Source organism: Plecotus auritus, assembly GCF_963455305.1.
Source record: "Plecotus auritus genome assembly, chromosome: 8".
NCBI classification, from domain to species: Eukaryota; Metazoa; Chordata; class Mammalia; order Chiroptera; family Vespertilionidae; genus Plecotus; species Plecotus auritus.
The window spans coordinates 10,828,205-10,848,046 of record NC_137782.1 but is presented as its reverse complement, the minus strand read 5'-3'; the positions used below and the strand labels follow the sequence as shown (position 1 = coordinate 10,848,046).

At 51.6% G+C, this 19,842-nt stretch overlaps 1 protein-coding gene across 2 annotated transcripts in view; it reads right to left on the bottom strand.

Moving 5' to 3' along the window:
• Positions 1 to 19,842, bottom strand: part of MYO5B (myosin VB) — a 223,144-nt gene that overhangs the window by 119,813 nt on the left and 83,489 nt on the right. For both annotated transcript variants that reach the window (XM_080684268.1, XM_080684267.1), the window contains exon 2: positions 6,226 to 6,336. In XM_080684268.1, coding sequence (XP_080540394.1) covers positions 6,226 to 6,336 — 111 coding nt within the window. The remainder of the gene's footprint in view (positions 1 to 6,225; positions 6,337 to 19,842) is intronic.

Below are 19,842 nucleotides of genomic sequence, written 5' to 3'. Positions count from 1 at the left end.
AGATTGAGTAAAGGGCTCTGCTTCTCAACGAAAAAAATACTTACTGAGTCTTTAATTCTAGTTGCAATAGGAAGGCTGCTGTCTCTCCCACCCGGGAAACCTTTGGTTTGCCCCATTGCATGCTGGTGTTTCCTTATTCTCTCTCCCATCAACCAACACATTCACTTTTTTTTTTTAATATATTTTATTGATTTTTTACAGAGAGGAAGGGAGAAGGATAGAGAGTTAGAAACATCGATGGGAGAGAAGCATCGATCAGCTGCCTCCTGCACACCTCCCACTGGGGATATGCCCGCAACCAAGGTACATGCCCTTGACCGGAATCAAACCCGGGACCCTTCAATCTGCAGGCTGACGCTCTATCCACTGAGCCAAACCGGTTAGGGCACATTCACTTTTTACTTGGATTACCTTGCAACTGACACACTGCCCTCCATAAGTGTCCACAAGATGTATTTCCCACAACCTAACTGCAAGCTACGCTAGGGCAATCATTTTACTTTGACCTAAAGTATAATAGGAGCTTGAGTGTGTGTGTGTGTGTGTGTGTGTGTGTGTGTGTGCGCGCGCGCGCAAAATCAGGGAGTATGAGTACATATCCTAAGTTCAAATCTCAAGTGCAAGGTGTACCCTTGTGCTCTTAGCTGGCATGTCAGCAGGGCTGAATCATCTGGGATGGCTGAAGGGCATTTCCCAAAACCTGAATATTATTGCTTGCTGCCAGACAGCTCAGAGCATTTTAAATCTACATGTTATTGCCTCCTGTTGGCCAAACACCTGAACAGCTGTAGGCTATTCCCCAAACTGACAATGCTTCTGTATACCTTACCCTTTGAAGTGTATTATCTCCACCTTACCTTAGGACAAATTGTGTTAATAAATAGCACGGGGTCCTTAGACAAGGGGTAGTCTTCAGTTCCTTTAGCTGAAGCTCCTCTGACCCCCAATGCCTTTCAAAATTATCTTTCATCTTTGGACTCCTTCTTGAATCTATGCATCAGCCCATTTCTCCAGATTGCTGAACCCTTCTTAAAGCTGAGACAAGAACCCCAGCACTTAGCACATGGACTACATAAGTTGACTGACAGGATATAATTATAACTCTGATTACATGTGCACAAATATATACATATAATTACTAAAAAATGGTGGAGGTGTTTTTAAACATTTAAACAGCAAGAATTTGACTACTGTTTTATCTAAGTGTAAGTTTCTTATAGTGCTCTTAAGAATCATCTGAGAGCTTATAAAAACAGTTTCCCAAGTACAACTTATGTTCAGGAGTTCTGGGTGGGGCCCAGGAAGCTGAATTTTTAAAAATCCCCTAGTAGTTCTGATAGAGGTGGTTCATTATTTTAAGAATCACTATTCTGTACAAGCCTTTCATGGCATTTTATGGACATAGCCTCAAGTTGCTAAGATAACAGTCAAACTCTGAGAGAATATACAGACCAATGCCCCCTCCTATCCCACTTGTAGATGGGCTTGGATCAGATCCTAAGGTATAATAATAAAGCCCGCAATTAAAGTGCCATGATACTAGCACTAACATAGGCAAATGAGTGAAATGGAATGGCAGATTCAGAAATAAATGCAAGCATTTATGGAAAATTTGTTCATGATAACATCAAAATTGCAAATAAATGATTAAAAGGACTTTTTCAAATAAGAGTAGTAAACTAGCAGCCACTGGGGAAAAATATTGGGTCAGGGTTCTAGTCTCACTCCCTTACACCAAAATAAATTTCAGAGAGAACACATGAAAATTAAAAACCAGAAAGAAAAAGGAAACCAATAAGAAAATATGGGCAAATATCTGTAAAAGTTTTAGAAGGAATTGCAACTTTTAAAGATCAATGCAAAAGCTAGACTATAATTTGACTATAATATAGAACTTTGAAGCCATCATAAAACACACCATATGCAGAATAAAATGGGAGAAGGGGACAGCAATTCTGCATTATATGACAAAATTAATAATCCAAAATGTTTTAGGAAATCAGAGAGAAAACCAACACCCAACAGAAAACTGTGCATAGAATACCACACACACACACACACACACACACACACACACACACACACACACACGGTGCCATCCCAAAATGTATACACACTTTAATAGCTGATAACTCACTTAATTTTCACTCCTTTTCAGGTTTAACTGATTTGAAATAATGGGTGAAGCCAGACTAAGCTTTGAACAAAGAAAATTTATCCACTAGACTTTTTTTATGGGGATACATAAAAGATAAAGTTTATAGCACAAAACCAGCAACAGTTGACAAATTGAGGGTGCACAAATACCGAACGAAATGGTTCTTGATGTTTGCGATTCTGTTGCTTCGTGTTATCAGCAGTGCCTGGACCAGAATGGTTATCAGTTTGAAAACAGGCATTGACAACAACAACAACAACAACAACAACAAAAAATGCTCTTTTGTATAGATTCTCCTAAATTTTGAAAATAAACACTGACTTTATAAGCATTCAAAGTGTGTATACATTTTTTGGGACACCCAATAGATATTAATCAAGGCTCCTTTCTTTCCGTGCAGAGCTCCTTTATTTATACCAACCTTACTCCATACAGGAGACAAGTAAACAACTATATGAACATGATGCAGACAAAACTTCCAAAAGGTGGGACACTAGGGAAAATGAAGTGTTGAGAGTTGATCTTTATCTCATTAAATTCTAGAGTGGCTGGCCCCCTTCACCTCCTGCTGAGTAGTGGTACCCCTGGGACCCTAACCAGACCTCCCTGAGCCACTGAAGACTTCCCAATGGGCCAATCTCTCCCCGCTCCCCCCTCCTCCTAGGAGCACATCTGCTCTGCATCTCTGAGTGCCTCCCCCCCGCCACCCCGCCCTCCCGCCATGGGGAAGAGGCACAGGGAACAGCCAATAGCAGGGCTGCAGAGGTCACCCAGCCAGCTCCAGCTTTCAGATCAGAAAGCCGGGCCCTGAGCCCAGAGCCCGTAAACCCTGAAGCAGAAATGCTGGCGTCCCATCTTTTGTCAGACGAATCTCCCCTCAAAAGACGCTCCAGCAAGTATGCAGAGGGACGCACACATGCAATTCTGGGAAAACACGGCCCACAAATAAGCGGGCGGGATTGGTTACAGGGAAATGGATAAGGAGCAAAAATGCCCAGAGCAGCAGAAAAGGGGCAGAACTGCAAGCTCAGCAGCAAAGCCACGGACTCCCGGGTGTGCGCACACCGAGAGGGGCGGCGGGGCCGAGGCGCAGCGGATCCTTTTCCTGTAACAGGGATTTGATTCCAGCACTGCCACACGTGTCGAACATGGACCACCAACAAGGTTTTATTCAAAATCTACGTGTTCATGATGTGATCAGGGATCATGAACTTTCTGGCACAAAAGACTCCATTACCTCGTAGCGGGGCCTCTGGAGGTGGGAAAAAAGACTAGATGCTACCACATCACACAATTAATGCCGAGTCACCCACCTGGAATGGACCCCAGGCTCCCCGAGACCAGGATCACGAACACAGCAGGGAACAGGCCGATGACAGACATGCACCTGGAGACAGACGGTGGTGATGGCTGCACTGCAATGTCAGTGCCCTTGGTGCACTGGCCTGAACACTTAGACGTGGCTTGGATATGCCAAGACATGGATAGAGCACGTTCCCCTTTTTAAGGTTCGTGTGTTCCCGTCTTTCTCTCACTAAGTCAAGGCCCCTTGCATACAGGGGGTCCTCGCCATCCAGGTGGCTGCCGGATAGTGGATACAGAACTGAAATGCGAAACCATGGAAACGGGGAAGTTATCCCTGCCACCAGAGGGCAGGAGCCCGGCAGTTTGCAGGGGGTGGAGCAGGAGAGAGAAGGCCTGCTGGCAGAGTTCCACTCCCCTCCTGGCAAAGAATGAGGAAGCTACACTTATCTCCACGCCGCGTTATGCATCCACGGAGATGCGAGAGCCAGTCTGAAAACAGAGTCCTGTGCTAAGGGCTAGCACACCTCGATGCTGTGCAGCCATCCCAGCTGGGGAGAAAAGGAGAAGGCACCGTCCCCGCAGGGCAGAACTCACTTGCAGCTGGGGAGGCACACATCTGCTCGGTTTTGGCCACGCGGATCACTCCTCACTACCTCCGGACAACGCTTCCAAAACACCCACCCACTTGAAAGGTCAACTGAAATGAAATCTGTTGGCGAGGATAAACCATTCGAGTGGGTGAACTAATTTCACTTTGTCTCGGGTGGGGCGTGGGGTGGGAAGTATTCAACGCGGTCAACACGTTCCATCTGCTGGGAATTTTGTTTCTCGCTTCCAAATGAAGGGGAGGCTGGCAGAGCAGCCTGCCGGGAAGGGAAGGGAGGGGCGTGTGCACACCTCGGAGTCAACATCTGCCAACAAACTCCCTGTTCCAGCTTCACCAAGGCACACGCTCAGGTGGACACAAAACCCAAGTGAGTAGGAGAAGGAATGTCACGCTTCCCACTAACCAACGAGTTAATCACCAACCACAGCAGATACCACGTCAGCAAAGCCCAAACCACGGCCCATTTATTTCTGAAGGGGGTCATTAACGAACTAGAAAGACAGGACCAAGATGCTTGAAAGAAGGAAAAACAGTGAGAGAGGACATGGTCAAGGGCTAAGGATGGGTACCAACTTAGTGCTCCTGCAGCTCAGACAGAGGCAAATGCCCCTCCCACCGTCCTCCAAGCAATGCCTGCTCCACAACCCTCACACTCAACCCACATTCTGCCACTTCACTCAAAACCTGCTTCCTCCCAGGCTCCCCCACTGCAGACCTTGCACAGATGACCTCTGCCTGCACCCTACCCACCACTGGCCCCTTCTCCACTGGTCCCACCAGGGGCACTGGCCTTTCCTTCCCTTCAGCACACCTAAGGGATGCACCGAGGCCTCGGGCTTTGGCACACACGCCTGCCTGGGCCCACGGCACCTGAACCTTCAATGGCTGGCTCCCGCCACTCCTCCCTCAACAGTCCCACGCGGCAGGCTCGCTCCTTCGGGTTTCCTCCCACACCTCGCCCACCTGCTTCTGGGACTCCTGCCACTTTGCCACGCTGTGTTCATGCTCACACAGTGGAACATGCTCTGACACTGAGCTACTCCCCGGAAGGCAGGCCCACAACCATTCCCCCATGCACCCCTGAACCCAGCACAGAGTGAGCTTTCAAATAGTTGTGAAATGTAAGAGATCAACCGAAGGACTTATATGCATGCATATAAGAATAACCAACGGATGCAAAACATTGGGGGGTGAGGGCGTGTATGGGAGTGGGGTGCGGGGGGGCAATGGTAAGATATGTACACATATAATACCTTAATAAAAAAATAAAAACGTAAAATATGTACTATCCAGCTCTTTATAGCAAAAAATAGCTGACCCCCTAAATACTTCTTGGTTTCAAATGCATATTTGTAAAATAAAATTCATATTACTATAGTTTAAAAATTTTCAAATTCTTAATAATAAAAATAAAAGCTACATTTCTTAATGTTTTTTTAAAAAAAAACCCAAATAGTTGTGAAATGCACACATCCCAGAGGACGCTGGTCACAGAGGCTCATGGAAAGAGACACAAGCAGACGCAGGAGAACAGGGTTTCACGGTTACCACCTGTCTTCCTTTCCAGCAAAGCCACCCAAAAGCCAACTCGTGAGAAAGAACCTCAGTGCACAGCTAACACATGTCGAGTGCCCAGGCACCGGGCTCTACCCCGGGTCACACCGTAACTCATCTTACCCTCCGAGTGCCCGAGGCCAACCATCCCAGACGAAGCAACAGGCACAGAAAGGGCTGATCTGCTCTAGGCACAAAGCTAAGGATGGCCACGCAGGGATCCCAACCCGGGCAGGGCGTGCAGGTGGGATCCCAACCCGAGCAGGGCGTGCAGTGGGTGCGCCCACCACGGCACCACGCACTGTCTCCGTGCAGCAGCTACCCTGTCACCTCCCGGCGTTGCCTCCCCACCAAGGACACCCCATCCCCTCCACTCCACTGAGGAGAGTCTGGCCTCGGCCACCAGTGACCTCCCAGCTGCTGACACCAGGGGCACGTATGTTAGGTGACATCCACGGAGCAGTTTCACGGTTTGGGACTGCCACACACATTATCATCAACAGGGTTCCGAAGCCCCTCCTGCAGGAGAAACCCAAGCCCACAGGTACCGCCCAGTCCTGCTCAGCGGACCCGGCAGGCCTGCCCCTCGACCCGCACTTACAGTGTCATCTTCCAGTCTGAGCTGGAGGCTCCTGTCCCCCTCCTTGTAGTCCCTGGTTAACTCGGCCGGGCGCCACACGTCCTCGGGGTCAGGGATCCAGACCCTTGTGTTCTGAAAGATTCAAACAGAAGCAACTTAGACACACAACGAAGCTTTCAGGTTTCTAATCACGCGCCGCTGTCTAAGGGGCCTCAAGAGAACCAAAGCCACGGGACACATTTCCTCCCGCTCCTTTCAGGACCCAAGGAGATCCAGCGCTGTGGTAACAGGGAGCAGAGGGCAACCTCTAGGTCCTAAGAGGATTTCACAGATCAGTGAAAGTAGAATTCTACCAGGGAGAATGCAAGCCGGCCTTTGGCTTTGACTTTATCCAGGGTTTTACGCCATCATCTCCAAAGGTCGTACAGAACAGCAGTGTGCTGCAAACAACGAAACAACATGTGCAAAACCCAACAAATCTCCAAAGAATCTCCAGCAAATCTCCAAAGCTTGGGAATCTCTGCTCTGATCGTCAGAGGAATCGGTAAAGAGAGAATGGGCCTCGTTGGACACCTGGTTTATACATAAAACATATTGTGATAAGCACCCTGTAATCCAATACAAACATGGACATCTATCCTCTGACCTTAGGGCACATGTAATCTAGTTGGGCAGGTAATTCACATAAAAATGCACCCTGAGGCGTGATGTGTCCATTTCCTCAAGAGAGAGCAGCAGCTCTTCAGCGGGGGAGGGCAAGAGAGGAGGGGGGCCCAACAACAGTTAATGTCAACTTAGGAAGCAGACGCCAAATTCTCCTGTAACTTTTTAAAGGATGGTGTATAACGGATCTGACTGAGCAAGCTTTAGACTCAACCCAGTGGGCATCTAACAGGTGCCCCCTCTGTGCCAGCTGCTGCCTCGTCGCCTCCGTGTCCACCATAGAGACGCACGTGGCTACGTGTTGAGGTGACAGCAGCTCGCTGTTGCTCGAGAATAAAGTAAACCCTGTGTAGTGAGAGTGCCCGTGGGTGAGGTCTGCCGGCAGGTCCCCTCGGCCTCCGGTCTCCTGCCTGCCTCCCACCGTCACCCTACTTCATGGATTCTCAGCTTAACGTGCCTACAAATTACTGAGCAGAGCTGTTTACCCAGCGGCACGCAGGCCACACTTGATGAGCAATTTACAGGCCTTCCAAGGGCAATTCTAACCATAATCAAACTTGGCTTTACGTGCTGCCTTGGAAAACAGCCCTCACCACCTCTTACCTCCTCCCCCAACCCCACCCCCACCCCACAAAGATACATGGCCTCTGGAACCCGGTGCCAGGGGGATCATGATCAGTGCAAGGTAAGCAGCCGAAAGAACCGACTGAGAGAGGGGAGGGACGGCACCACAGAGCCAGCGAAGACTGGGGGAAGCAAGACGTGACCTGGACAGTGGAGATGGAAAGAATTTGGAGGGAAGGGGTTCCCTCAGGGTCATGAAAATGTTTTTAACTAAATAAAGGGGGTGGGTACACAACACTTTTAAATGCCAATGAACTGTTCACTTTAAATAGTCAATTTTATGTTATGGGGATTTCACCTATTTTTAAAATTGTTTTGGTTGCAGACGAAGCACACGCTCCCTGTACATTGTCTGCGGGCCCGGGTTCTCCCTGCCAGTCGCTGGGGAGGCAATGAGATAAAATATATGCTTCCAACAGAAAGCCATCCCTCTGAGAGCCAAAGAGATACGCTCTAGAACCAAGGTCCTTTGTTGCCTCTTCACGTTCTCACCTTCGAGGAATTCCTCCAAACAAACCCGACCTCTCACAGCTTTCCTGGCGGCAGCAGGTTGCAGGGAAGACTAGCTCGCACACTGCATTCATGGCAGTGCCACGCCGACTGTCCCTGCGGGACCTCCATGGGCTGAGGGATGGGCACGTTTGCTTTCATCATATCGAAGCAGAGTAACAAGTGCGTGGGGACAGAGCGCCATTCCACTCGGCTCACTTCTTCCCTCTCTGCAGGGCTGCACAGAGGCCGCTCTCAGACCCACGGCTGCAGGGAGTGGCACCGGTGGCAGCAGTGCTCCACCTTGGAGGCACGTCACACCCCCGGGAGCTGTTCCAGCTTCCCGTGCCAGGCAACCCCTCAGGCCCACGGCAGCCGTCTCCGGGTGGGAACCAGGCTGTGTTTTCAAGCTCCCCCGATGCATTCAATGTGTGAGCAAGTTTGAGAACCACCGGCCACGCGGTTTGATTGGGTAACTGTGGCTCCCAGGGCACTCGGGCCCTAGAGGCTCCTCCCACCGGCCGGTGGTGGACACGAAGTCCAGCCATGGAGTCTTTCTCCCGAGCTAACACACGGGCTTCAGGAAGCCCCAGCTGAGATGAGAATTCGGTGTCGAGGAGCGGAGAGCACTTCCCCGTGCACGCTAATCACCATGCAGCGGGAGTGAGATGGAGCGGGTGGGCTCAGCGCCAAGCAGCGGGGGTGGGACTTCCACCCGCACCAACACTTGGGCAGGATGATGAACAGGTCTGAGCCTCGGTCTCCTCAGCTGTACAATCGGGTGAAAGTTAGACACCCACAAGGCGCTCCGAGAATGAAATGAGATCTGACGGTGTCAGAGCACGTGATGTCGTGCGAGCAAGAGTGACGGTGATGAGGGTCCCGTTCCTGTTTGGTCTGGAAGGCAGGGTCCGGATGGGATCTTGCACAGGATGGAGCTGGACACCTGCTCCCTGGAATGACGAATGCCGCCTCCGTAACCTTACACTGATGTGAGTAATTTCAGGTACCTCAATCACTTCATGTTACTTTTAACACTAAGGTCAGGCAAGCAGGGTTATCACTAATACTTCAGAGGAAAAAACTGTGGGTACAAAGTACCAATTTGCCCAAGTTCACGGTGAATAGTGAGCTTGGAGCAGGAGCAGTATTTCTCCGTCTCCCCCTCACGGAGAAATGTTGACTTTCTTACAGCAGCCCGGGGCCCACCGAGTACACATTTCACACAAGTGTCTTGTAATTGAACACGGAAAAGCAGGGCCAATGCCCGCTTAGATGCCACTCCAGGCGGCTTCAGCGTTAATAACTGGGCAGATGGAAGTTTGGGTTGTAACATCCCTTGACTTGAGGCATGGCAGTCGGGGCAGAGTCCCCTGGGAATGGACCAGAGGTGACCCCACAGCTAATCCAGCTGCTGAGGGGTAAACTGCCTGTCCGTTCCCACCTGTGTTTAGGGGACAAGGACAGGCCCACCTTGCTCATGGCTGTGCCCTCACACGAGCGTGAGGCCAGGGTTTCGCAGGCACGCACCTCTCTGCTCTGTAATTAAAATCCGGGCTCTGGGGGGTGGGCAGGGGGCCTTTTTGATAAAACAGAGGAATCAGTCAATAGCATTTGCTCAGGACATGAGTTTTGTTCTAGAACTCAGTGCGAAAGACGCAAGACCTTATTGAGCAGCTTCCATCGCTCACGGAGCACAGAAGCCACCACCTGTCTCCACACGGGACCAGCCTGAGATCCATCCCAGAGGTTTGGGGAGTGAAGGAGACCTGGAAGGCTCCCTCCAGGGGCTCAGACACAGGTAACCCCCACAGAACGTGTGCACACAGCCTCCCAGAGCATAAGCGCTCTCTTTCCCATCTGCTGGGGAGTCAGTCCATCCCCCTCCCGTCTGCTGGGGAGTCAGTCCATCCCCCTCCCGTCTGCTGGGGAGTCAGTCCATCCTTCTTCCTGTCTGCTGGGGAGTCAGTCCATCCTCCCTCCCGTCTGCTGGGGGGTCAGTCCATCCTCCCTCCCGTCTGCTGGGGAGTCAGTCCATCCTTCTTCCCATCTGCTGGGGAGTCAGTCCATCCTCCCGTCTGCTGGGGAGTCAGTCCATCCTCCTTCCCATCTGCTGGGGAGTCAGTCCATCCCCCTCCCGTCTGCTGGGGAGTCAGTCCATCCCCCTCCCGTCTGCTGGGGAGTCAGTCCATCCTCCCTCCCATCTGCTGGGGGGTCAGTCCATCCTCCCTCCCGTCTGCTGGGGAGTCAGTCCATCCTCCCGTCTGCTGGGGAGTCAGTCCATCCCCCTCCCGTCTGCTGGGGAGTCAGTCCATCCTCCTCCCGTCTGCTGGGGAGTCAGTCCATCCCCCTCCCGTCTGCTGGGGAGTCAGTCCATCCCCCTCCCGTCTGCTGGGGAGTCAGTCCATCCTCCTCCCGCAGCAGCAAGTCCAGCTGCATGGTTTCACTGTTTAGTCATCCAGTAAAGGCTTCCTGGACCTAATGCCTTCCCTTTCCCCGGATTCCAGAGGAATTAGATGTTACATCACATCAGATATGCGTAAACACACTGTTTATCAGGAACTAAGTCACTGAAAGTCCACGAATAATTTCTGGGCTACTCAGGTGGGTTCCTGAGACCCAACCCAGATCTCTTCAGAACTTGCTCCTGACTCTTACCCAGGTGAAGAGGAGCTGAAACTTAATGCAGAGACTGGGGGAGCAAAACCACCCAGCATCCTTGGGTCAAGGAGGATGCAAAAAGAGCAGAGAAGCAAGCTTCATTCTGTAACGTATGACATGCACGGTCAAATGGCAAAGTTGTGCTAAAACCCAATGCTTCCTATTACTTAAACGAAACAAAAATCAAACATGCCGAAGGCAGAGCCATCTCCATCTCTCTAGCACAGGCCAACCAACACCATCGTATCTTTGATATTTGCTATCTTACATACCAGATGCTGTGCCAAATGTGTTACATACATCATTATACATCCCTGTCTTCAAGGGTGTCAGACACATCATGTAATTCATCTACTGAAAAGGGCATAGCTGCTTGGACAGCACGGAAATCCATAGCATGTGACAAGACCTAACCTCGTCCGGGTCATCAGGACAGGCGTTGCTGCAAAAGCAGGATTCCAGCTGAGCCCTGGATGGCCAAGGAGCAGGTGGACACAGCAGGGAGAGAGGAATGTCCTAGGCTGAGAGGTCGGCAAACTCATTAGTCAACAGAGCCAAATATCAACAGTACGACGATTGAAATTTCTTTTGAGAGCCAAATTTTTTAAACTTAAACTTCCTCTAATGCCACTTCTTCAAAATAGACTCGCCCAGGCCGTGGTATTTTGTGTAAGAGCCACACTCAAGGGGCCAAAGAGCTGCATGTGGCTTGCGAGCCGCAGTTTGCCGACCACGGGCTCAGAGGTTATCCGTAGGACAAGCCTGGGGTGGGAAGGCGTAGGGCTCACTGAACAGCTGAAAGCGGACAGTGTGGGTGGGACAGAGGCAGAGGAAAGGGCTCTGACTGACACAGGGGAGACCTGCAGGGGGTCCCCGGAGCCACGTGGCAGATGTTTCGTATGACTGCATGGCTGATGGAAATGTATGCACGGGCTTTAACCATGAGGAGAGACCTGGTCCAAACCACATAGCTCAAGGATCGGTACTTTCAGCTTAATGGGTGAGGGAAAGAAGCCTGCCTCTGAGTTCAGTTAACTCTTCCAATGGCATGCTGCAGGCCTCCACCTCTGTCCCTGTGCACACCCCACCTGAAGCAGCCTGTCTCTGTAGTTCTGCCCCCGAGCTTCCCTCTGACGCCACACCCACAGTACGTCGTAGTGACACGCTTCCACAGGCCGATCCTCTTTATTCCCATCTCATTTTATTTCATCCTCAACCAGGTCTCCCTGCCTTTTCCCATGGTACTTTGTTCCCTGGGGCTTATTTGGAGTTTCATAGAGTTGAGCGGAAACGCTGACCATGAAGAATGAATGTCGGGTCTGGGTACACTGGCAAATAGGCCCGGGAATAGCGTCTAAGGTTCTGGGACCTCAGGGAAAAGGGGAAAAAATGCTCCACAAGCAACACGCACTCTGAGCAGCAGCCACGAACCTGTGACGTTAGAGCTAAGAAGTTCAGTGAGCGTCTCCTGCTAAAACCGTCGCTAACCAAAGACCTTAAAGCACTGCCTCTGGGTTCCTCCTGGTGCTGAGGCTGCCTGGGCAGCCATGATCAATAACGCAGCCTGCCGGTGTGGAACGGAATCATTCTTTAGAGAGCTCTACCCAGTGTTAATATCAAACAAATGTGCCGTCGGGGAGCCACAGGTTTTCTCAGATGATCACGGTTACTCATCTCCTCCACGCCAGATGATCACGTGATAAGAGACCAACTCGGATGTAGGCTTACGCTGAAATGTCGCTTCAGGTCCTGTTGGAAAGTGGCTCTGTGGTTTGAAAGAACTGCTGACCTGACCCTCTAGTTACTAACCAGGAAGACTTGGGAGGGTTTTAGAAAAGAGGGAAGGACACGTGGCCGGTGTCACATGGACTCTTTATGGCTCTTTCCAGGAGGATGTGGTGGGAAGGGGAAGGATGCAGCTCAAGGAGACAAGCTAAAGTGGGAGGATGTGGGTTCATCTTCTCAGCCTACAACTTCCCTCCTCCCAGCAGTTGCCATGAAAACCAATGGAAGAGGGGGTACAGAATGAGTGGGGGTCACCTGCACCTCCTGTTGAATTTGTTCATGGCAGTCCCTTGCCGGAGCTCATTTTGGATGTGGAGATGGAGGCCTCTGCTTGCTGCCTCCCCCACTCACCGGAGCAGCATTAGCACCAGGTGAGCGAGCTCCCTGAAAGGCTTCAGGCTCTGCTACTGTTAACACAGGGACGCAGGAGGGGAGGCGGAAAGGGGGGCTCAGTCCTGCTGGTGCTCTCTTCCTTACCCAGTAAAGCACCGCACGTTCTAGGAAAGATATCACTCCTTTTAAAAAATATATTTTTTTATTGATTTCAGAGCAGTAGGGAGAGGGAGAGTTAGAAACATCAATGACAAGAGAGAATCACTGATTGGCTGCCTCCTGCACGCCCTCTACTGGGGATCGAGCCTCCAATCCGGGCATGTGCCCTTGACTGGAATCGAACCCAGGACCCTTCAGTCCGCAGACCGACACTCTATCCGCTGAGCCAAACCAGCTAGGGCTATAAACAACCTTTAAACTGGAAACATTTTAAGTACAGAGGAACTCAAAAACTCTGAGGCAACCTGAGTGAGACCCATTCTCCAACCAAATTCTCACTGCCATGCAAATGGCTGACATGCTAGATCACCAATCAGCTTTTGGCAAAGGCTTTAGTGGATTAATGGTGGGTATGGAAATAAATGTGCATTCCAGGTCTTAAAATAGGAACACAGGCAAGGTGCTCCATCACCCAGATTCCCGGGCAAAGCCTGAGTAACACTGCATCCTTCCAGAACCACGGAGGCGTTAAAACAGGGATGCGCCCAGGCCCACAGCTCTGTCCTTCCCCAGGCCTGTGCTGAGACCCAGCGCGGCACGGAGGAGAACCGGGAAGACATCCCAAAGCGGCATCGGCAACACCTCCGGCACAGGCGAGTGGTCCGGGCAGGGCCCACCTTAAATAAACACGCACAAAAGGGAGAAAAGCAGTCACCCCACTTCCGTACACAGGCGGGGTCACCTTTACTCTGTCCAAGATGACCGAGAACGTGGACCTGGGCCGGTCCAGCAGAGGCGACTGCGACTTGGTGTGCAAGGTATGCGGGTCTGGTAAGCAGGTCCCCAGGGGCAAGGGCCTCCCTCGGCGTCAAAATCACAGAACAGCCATGAATTTCAAATCATTCACATTCTCCAGGCCTGGGTTTCCCCAGGGAGTAGGCCGAACTAAATGAAGCTCTGAACACTGCGTCTGCATTTATCACTTTGTCAGGTGAGGGAAACAGTACCCGAGAGCTCACTGCTCTCCAGAGTTCAAGTGGCCCGGCCGGTGTGGCTCAGTGGTTGAGCATTGACCTATGAATCAGGAGGTCATGGTGCGATTCCTGGTCAGGGCAAATGGTCAGGTTGTGGGCTTGATCTCCAGTAGGGGGCGTGCAGGAGGCAGCCGACCAATGATTATCTCTCATCATTGATGTTTCTCTCTCTCTCCCCCTCTCCCTTCCTCTCTGAAATCAATAAAAATATACTTTTTAAGTGCCCTGAGAACCAGTAGGCAATGGGTGAAAGGAGAAAAATTCCCTGGTAATAAATAACTAGATGTTTAAAATAGACCACTAATGGGTGCCCCCTCTCCTGCTGTATCCACCATCTGGCTTGTGTTTAACACGGCACCTTCATATTTTGGTATGACACTCCAGAGCCTGTTTTTACTGCTGACAGAAGGGTGAAGAACAGCATCACGTTACAACAGCTTTCCGCCCCTCACAGCCGAGATGGTAATCACCAAAATGCCAGCAAATTTCTCCCTGCCGAGGCCCGACACCCATCCCCACACTCCAGGGCTTCGCAGGAGCTCGGTGCTGTCCAGCCTCGCGTCCACTAGCCCACAGCTGAATGAGGCACACTGCTCCTGCTCCCCTGTGTCCCCACGAGAAGTAATTGAGGTCTCCTTGGGACCACCAGGCCCTGTCAATTCTGCAGGGACTCCCTCTGGTCCTCTCCACGGGCTCCAGCAAACACTGCTCTCAACCACAAAGGAGAGCCCCTCCGATCGCCCAGGCAAAACGTGGCTCCTCTCTCCCTGCGCTTGTATAGCCAGGGACCATTAGAGAAAGAATACAGGTTGGACAGCACTGAGCATTGGCCTGTGGCCTGTGAGGGCTGAGGAGGAGGCCACAGTCCAGCTCAGGCTCCTCGAGGTTCCAGGGGTCCAGTCCAAAGTCTGGAGAGCATCGCACGCTGATGACAAAGCGGCACAATTTAGGGAAGTGACGGCAGGAAGCCACGCACGGTCTTGTGTTCAGGGAGGACGAGCTGAGCAGACGTTAGAAACGGGAGTTGGTGGTCTGCAGGCCGGTCCCAGTCCGGCCACTAACTGCTGCGGGCCCCGGGACAAGGCCCGTGCTCGCGGAGAAAGGGCCGCTTCCTTCCTCAGTTTCCTCTTTTGTAGGAACTGCCTGTCCTACCTCACGAGGGCACCAGAGGAGAAAAATTCCAATCAGACATCCTACCCCTCCCAGGGGCAGAAGATGACCCTGTGGTAGGAAGTCTTCTAAGACATGGTTTGCCCTTGGGGAGCTAGCAGCATCGGCAGGCGAAGCATGAAGAAGCAAACATGAATTAAACATCAATTAAAGGTAAGTGGCAGACAGGACACGGAGTTAATGGAGATGGGCACAGAATTAAATCCAGTGAGAGGTACCAGCCCTCAGAGACGCCAAATGGGAGCGCTCTCGGCTGGAAGTCCAGGAGGAGTCCCCAAAGCACGCGCAGGACAAGGGCTAATACTCCAGGCAGGAAAGGGTGAGGTCACCTGGGTTGACGCCAGGGACTTTGGGCAGGTGTGTGGGGGCTAAGTTCAAAAGGCAGGTCGACGTCACATCATAGCCGAGGACTTAATTCCTGGCCAAGGGATTCTCACCTGGTCCTTTACCCAGAAGAGGCCAGAGAACACGTATGAGCAGCCGGGTGGTGAGTATACAGTGTGTTTATAGCTTCCGAGAATCACACAAATGCTCTGTCACCATTGCTATTCTCGGCACCTACCCCTGCAGCCCAGCACCGTGTAAAGCAAGCATGTCAAACTCAAAGGCTAACACAGGCCAAATAAATGAGGCATGCGGCCTGCAGGCCGCGAGTTTGCCATGCTTGGTGTAAAGGGGACCCAGATGGCAGAATAAAAACATTAAAAGATAGACCAGTGGATAATTTATATCCATTTAATCACTGAACAGGACTCTGCACCAGATGGAGCAGGCAAGGTGAGAAAAGCCCAGAACCTCTAACAGGGGTCCTCAAACTAGGGCCCGCAGGCCACATGCGGCCCGCCGAGGACATTTATCCGGCCCACCGGGTGCCGCTGCCTGTCCTGCTTAGCAGCTGACTCATCCCGGGCCCGCAGTGCGCATAGAATTTGTTCATAGTTTGTTTTTTTTTTAACTATAGTCTGGCCCTCCAACGGTCTGAGGGACAGTGAACTGGCCACCTGTTTAAAAAGTTTGAGGACCCCTGCTCTAGAACATCAGCAACTGAACTCAAACCAACCTGAGTTTAGAACGCAGACTTTCTCTATGTGAATGTACCGGGGTTCTAAAACAACTTTTTTTTTTTTAACTGTATTTTAAAAATGTATTTTTATTGATTTCAGAGAGGAAGGGCGAGGGAGAGGGAGACAACCATCAATGATGAGAAAGAGTCATTGACTGGCTGCCTCCTGCACAATTGGGGATTGAGCCCACAACCCAAGCATGTGCTCTGACCAGGAATCGAACCATGACCTCCTGGTTCATAGGTCAGTGCTCAACCACTGCGCCCCCACGGCCGGGCTAACACAACTTTCTTGACCACATTCTTGGTCCTCCTCCTTCCCTGGCCACGTCACTGTTTAGATCGCTGCCCATGCCCCAGGACTAAGGTGCAGACGGGAGAGAGTCTCCGGATTCCGTGGGCCTGGGAGACGTCACAGAAAAGAAACAGGCTGGTATCTCAGGTACATGCCAAGGCGCGGAAGAATCCAAGTGTCCAGCATCTACTGGACAGTGACGAGTGGGAGTGGGAGGCCGACACAGGGAGCAGTAGCCCCAGTTCCATGGCCTGAATTGGGCGATCGTTTCCCTCCTTCACAGGCTAAAGCAGGGGTGGGCAAACTTTTTGACTCAAGGGCCACAATGGATTCTTAAACTGGACCGGAGGGCCGGAACAAAAGCATGGATGGAGTGTTTGTGTGAACTAATATAAATTCAAAGTAAAGGAGCGGAGAGGAGAGCAAGAGAACCGATAGAACAGCCGGATCTGGCCCGCGGGCCGTAGTTTGCCCATGGCTGGGCTAAAAAGGAAGGGACTGGCTTCTGAGCATCACTGAGAGTCGGTTGTCACACCAGGTGTTCTCTGTTCAGTCTCACCTAATGCTCACAACTGCCCCCGTGGAGCACTGCACCCCTTGTTTCTATCGATGCTGGGGCTGCAGCACACAGCAGGCAGGTCTCTCTGTGCCCAGGGCCATGCAGCAAGGGCAGAGCAAGCCCGGGTTCCAGCAGGCTCGAGGTCCTTCCCTCTCCATCCACGCCACATGCGCTCCCCAAGAAAGACCAGGAGCTCCAGGCTTCTGGATTCAAGGAAACAGGCACCAGAAGGTGGGAGGGAGCACGGGACAGGAAGCCCAAGTCCCCCCTAAACAAGCTGTGACGGGTGGAGGAGAAGAGCTTTCTGTCACTCACGAGACCTTGGAGCCGGAAACCTTCAGGCTCCAGCTCTCCTTCCTGCCACCACAGCCCCGTTTCCAAAGACCAACTTCAGTGGCAATTTGAAGCCCTACCAGTAAACGTGCCTCGGGCCAGGGCGTGCCAGGCTGCGGAGTGATCAGAAGGTTGGACTTTGGTTCAGCGAGTCCCACTGCAAACTGCAACCCGCATCCAAGGATAGCCCCGTTAACCTCCCTGACATCTCCTGGGTGAGCTCGTTACTTGAAAAACCGTCTCCAATGAAGCCACAGCTGTGGGAGCAAGAAGGCGGGACCGGCAGGGTGTTTTCCTTCTTTCATTGCAAAGGATGGATGTGCGGACGAGCAGCCTTTAGCCAGAGGCAGAGCTCAGGCAGAGTTCGCTCCTGTGAAGGGAGAAGGCTGGGGGTGAAGTCAAGACCCGACCAGGCTGTGGGAGCGGAGTGGAAACTGAGCCCAACTGTAAGCTCACACACTTGAGGCAGCAGCATGGGCCCACCCCAGCCTGTTCCCTCCCAGCACCCTCAGGGTGAGGCGCTAGGTGATGGAGGGGTAGGAGTTGCCTCCGTAGGATGGAGGCAGAAAGAAGAACGCTCTCGATGCCCGTTGCTCCAAAGTGGACGTTTTTATATGATGTGAGGGGAGCCAATGATGACGTGACCCCCCGGAGTCGTGGATAGACAAGGGGCCAGCAGACCTCTACATACCACGCATTTGATGTCAGAATAAGGCAGTGGGGAAGCGGGGCAAATGGAAAAATTGCTACATCATCAAAATCCCCATGGAATCGTGCAGAACGATAAACCTTCAATCGTTGTACTGTTGATATTTGGCTCTGTTGACTAATGAGTTTGCCGACCACTGGGCATGTGCTACGTACAGAGCTCTGAGCAAAAGACTGGGAGGAACCGGTTCCCACATGAGGAGCACTTCACAACAGGCTGGGGCAGGGGAGGTGTGGGGGCGGGGACCCCCGTCCAATGTCCTGATGTCCCTGTGGCAGGAAGGAGAGTGTCTGAGGAGCCTTGGGTCACCTGAGTCACTAGCCTGCCCATCCCACTCTGTCCAAGGAAAGAGCATTTCAAATTGGGTGTTTCTTTCAAACCCTGAATTTGATTGTGAAACCTAAAATGACCGGGAAGTGGGAGCTAAGAAAAATATTCTCTGGCGTCTGGTAGCAGCTAGACCTGGGGAAAGTGATGAGTCACCTGAGACTCAAACATGCCTTCCAAGAAAGCATCCGCTCTGTGTTCTCCAGGCGCGGCCACAGGCCCTCCCTCCTGCTCCACCTTCCCCAGGCCCACAAAGCCTGCATTCACTCAGCCTCCGCAGTGGCGCCCTCCACGCGGCCAGCAGCCCTCGGGATTAATCATCCTAACCCAGTGGTCGGCAAACGGCGGCTCGCGAGCCACATGCGGCTCTTTGGCCCCTTCAGTGTGGCTCTTCCACAAAATACCACGCCCTGGGCGAGTCTATTTTGAAGAAGTGGCGTTAGAAGAAGTTTAAGTTTAAAAAATTTGGCTCTCAAAAGAAATTTCAATCGTACTGTTGATACTTGGCTCTGTTGACGAATGAGTTTGCCGACCACTGTCCTAACCTAACTCACCAGGGATTGGCGGGCTGCTGTTCCCAGATCCTAAGGGACGCCTCCCACCCCCGCCCCATTCTCCCAAATGGGATGATCCTCAACTCGTAGGAAAACCAACACCTGCTATTTTTAAATAACTCGCTAACAGCCAACAAAAGCGAACCAATGGCTCAGGACGCTGCCAGCTGATTCACATGTGATTCAGCCACACACAGGTGATTCATCCACCAGCTTCTGCAATGGGGGCGGGAGGAAAGACATCCTCACTGTGAAGGCGCACAGTCGCTGTGCTGTAATAAAATAAAGACGCTCTCTCCACAACAGAGACCGTACTCGGGCTGGCTCAGGAGCTTTATTTCTCAGCGCACACAAATCAGGTGTTGGGCATCATGACTCACATGAAAAAAGTTATATTTCTGGGCAAATTTTTCAGTGCAAGTAATATTGAGTATTCTGATTCAAACATGCTACCTTCTTTCCCCTCCCCGCTGGTGCATTACCTTTGTTAGAAAATAAAGCTGAAACCTGGAAAGTCACAACTTCCAACCCAGAAGCACACAGAGGGGAAGTGAGAGGGTTTAAAGCTGGCCGAGGGGCCCTTTGTGCCCCATTAACTCTCATGTCACATTTCCCAAATTCTTGGTTAGACAGCTTGAAATTTCACTAAAAAGTGATTCGTTTGGTTTCACAATTATTCTTTTCTAAAAAATGCAAATATACCTCTAATAGAAACATGGTATATTGGTGATTCACACCCCCTTCTAACAAATCAGTTCAGTGCCATTGGGAGAAAAAAGGTTGAGAGCAGCTAGGAGGGAGAGAGGTACCCCCCTAGTGGGGGTCACCACCCTGATCCCCAAGGGACCATCAGGGGTCTCTGACTCACTCATCCTCAGGC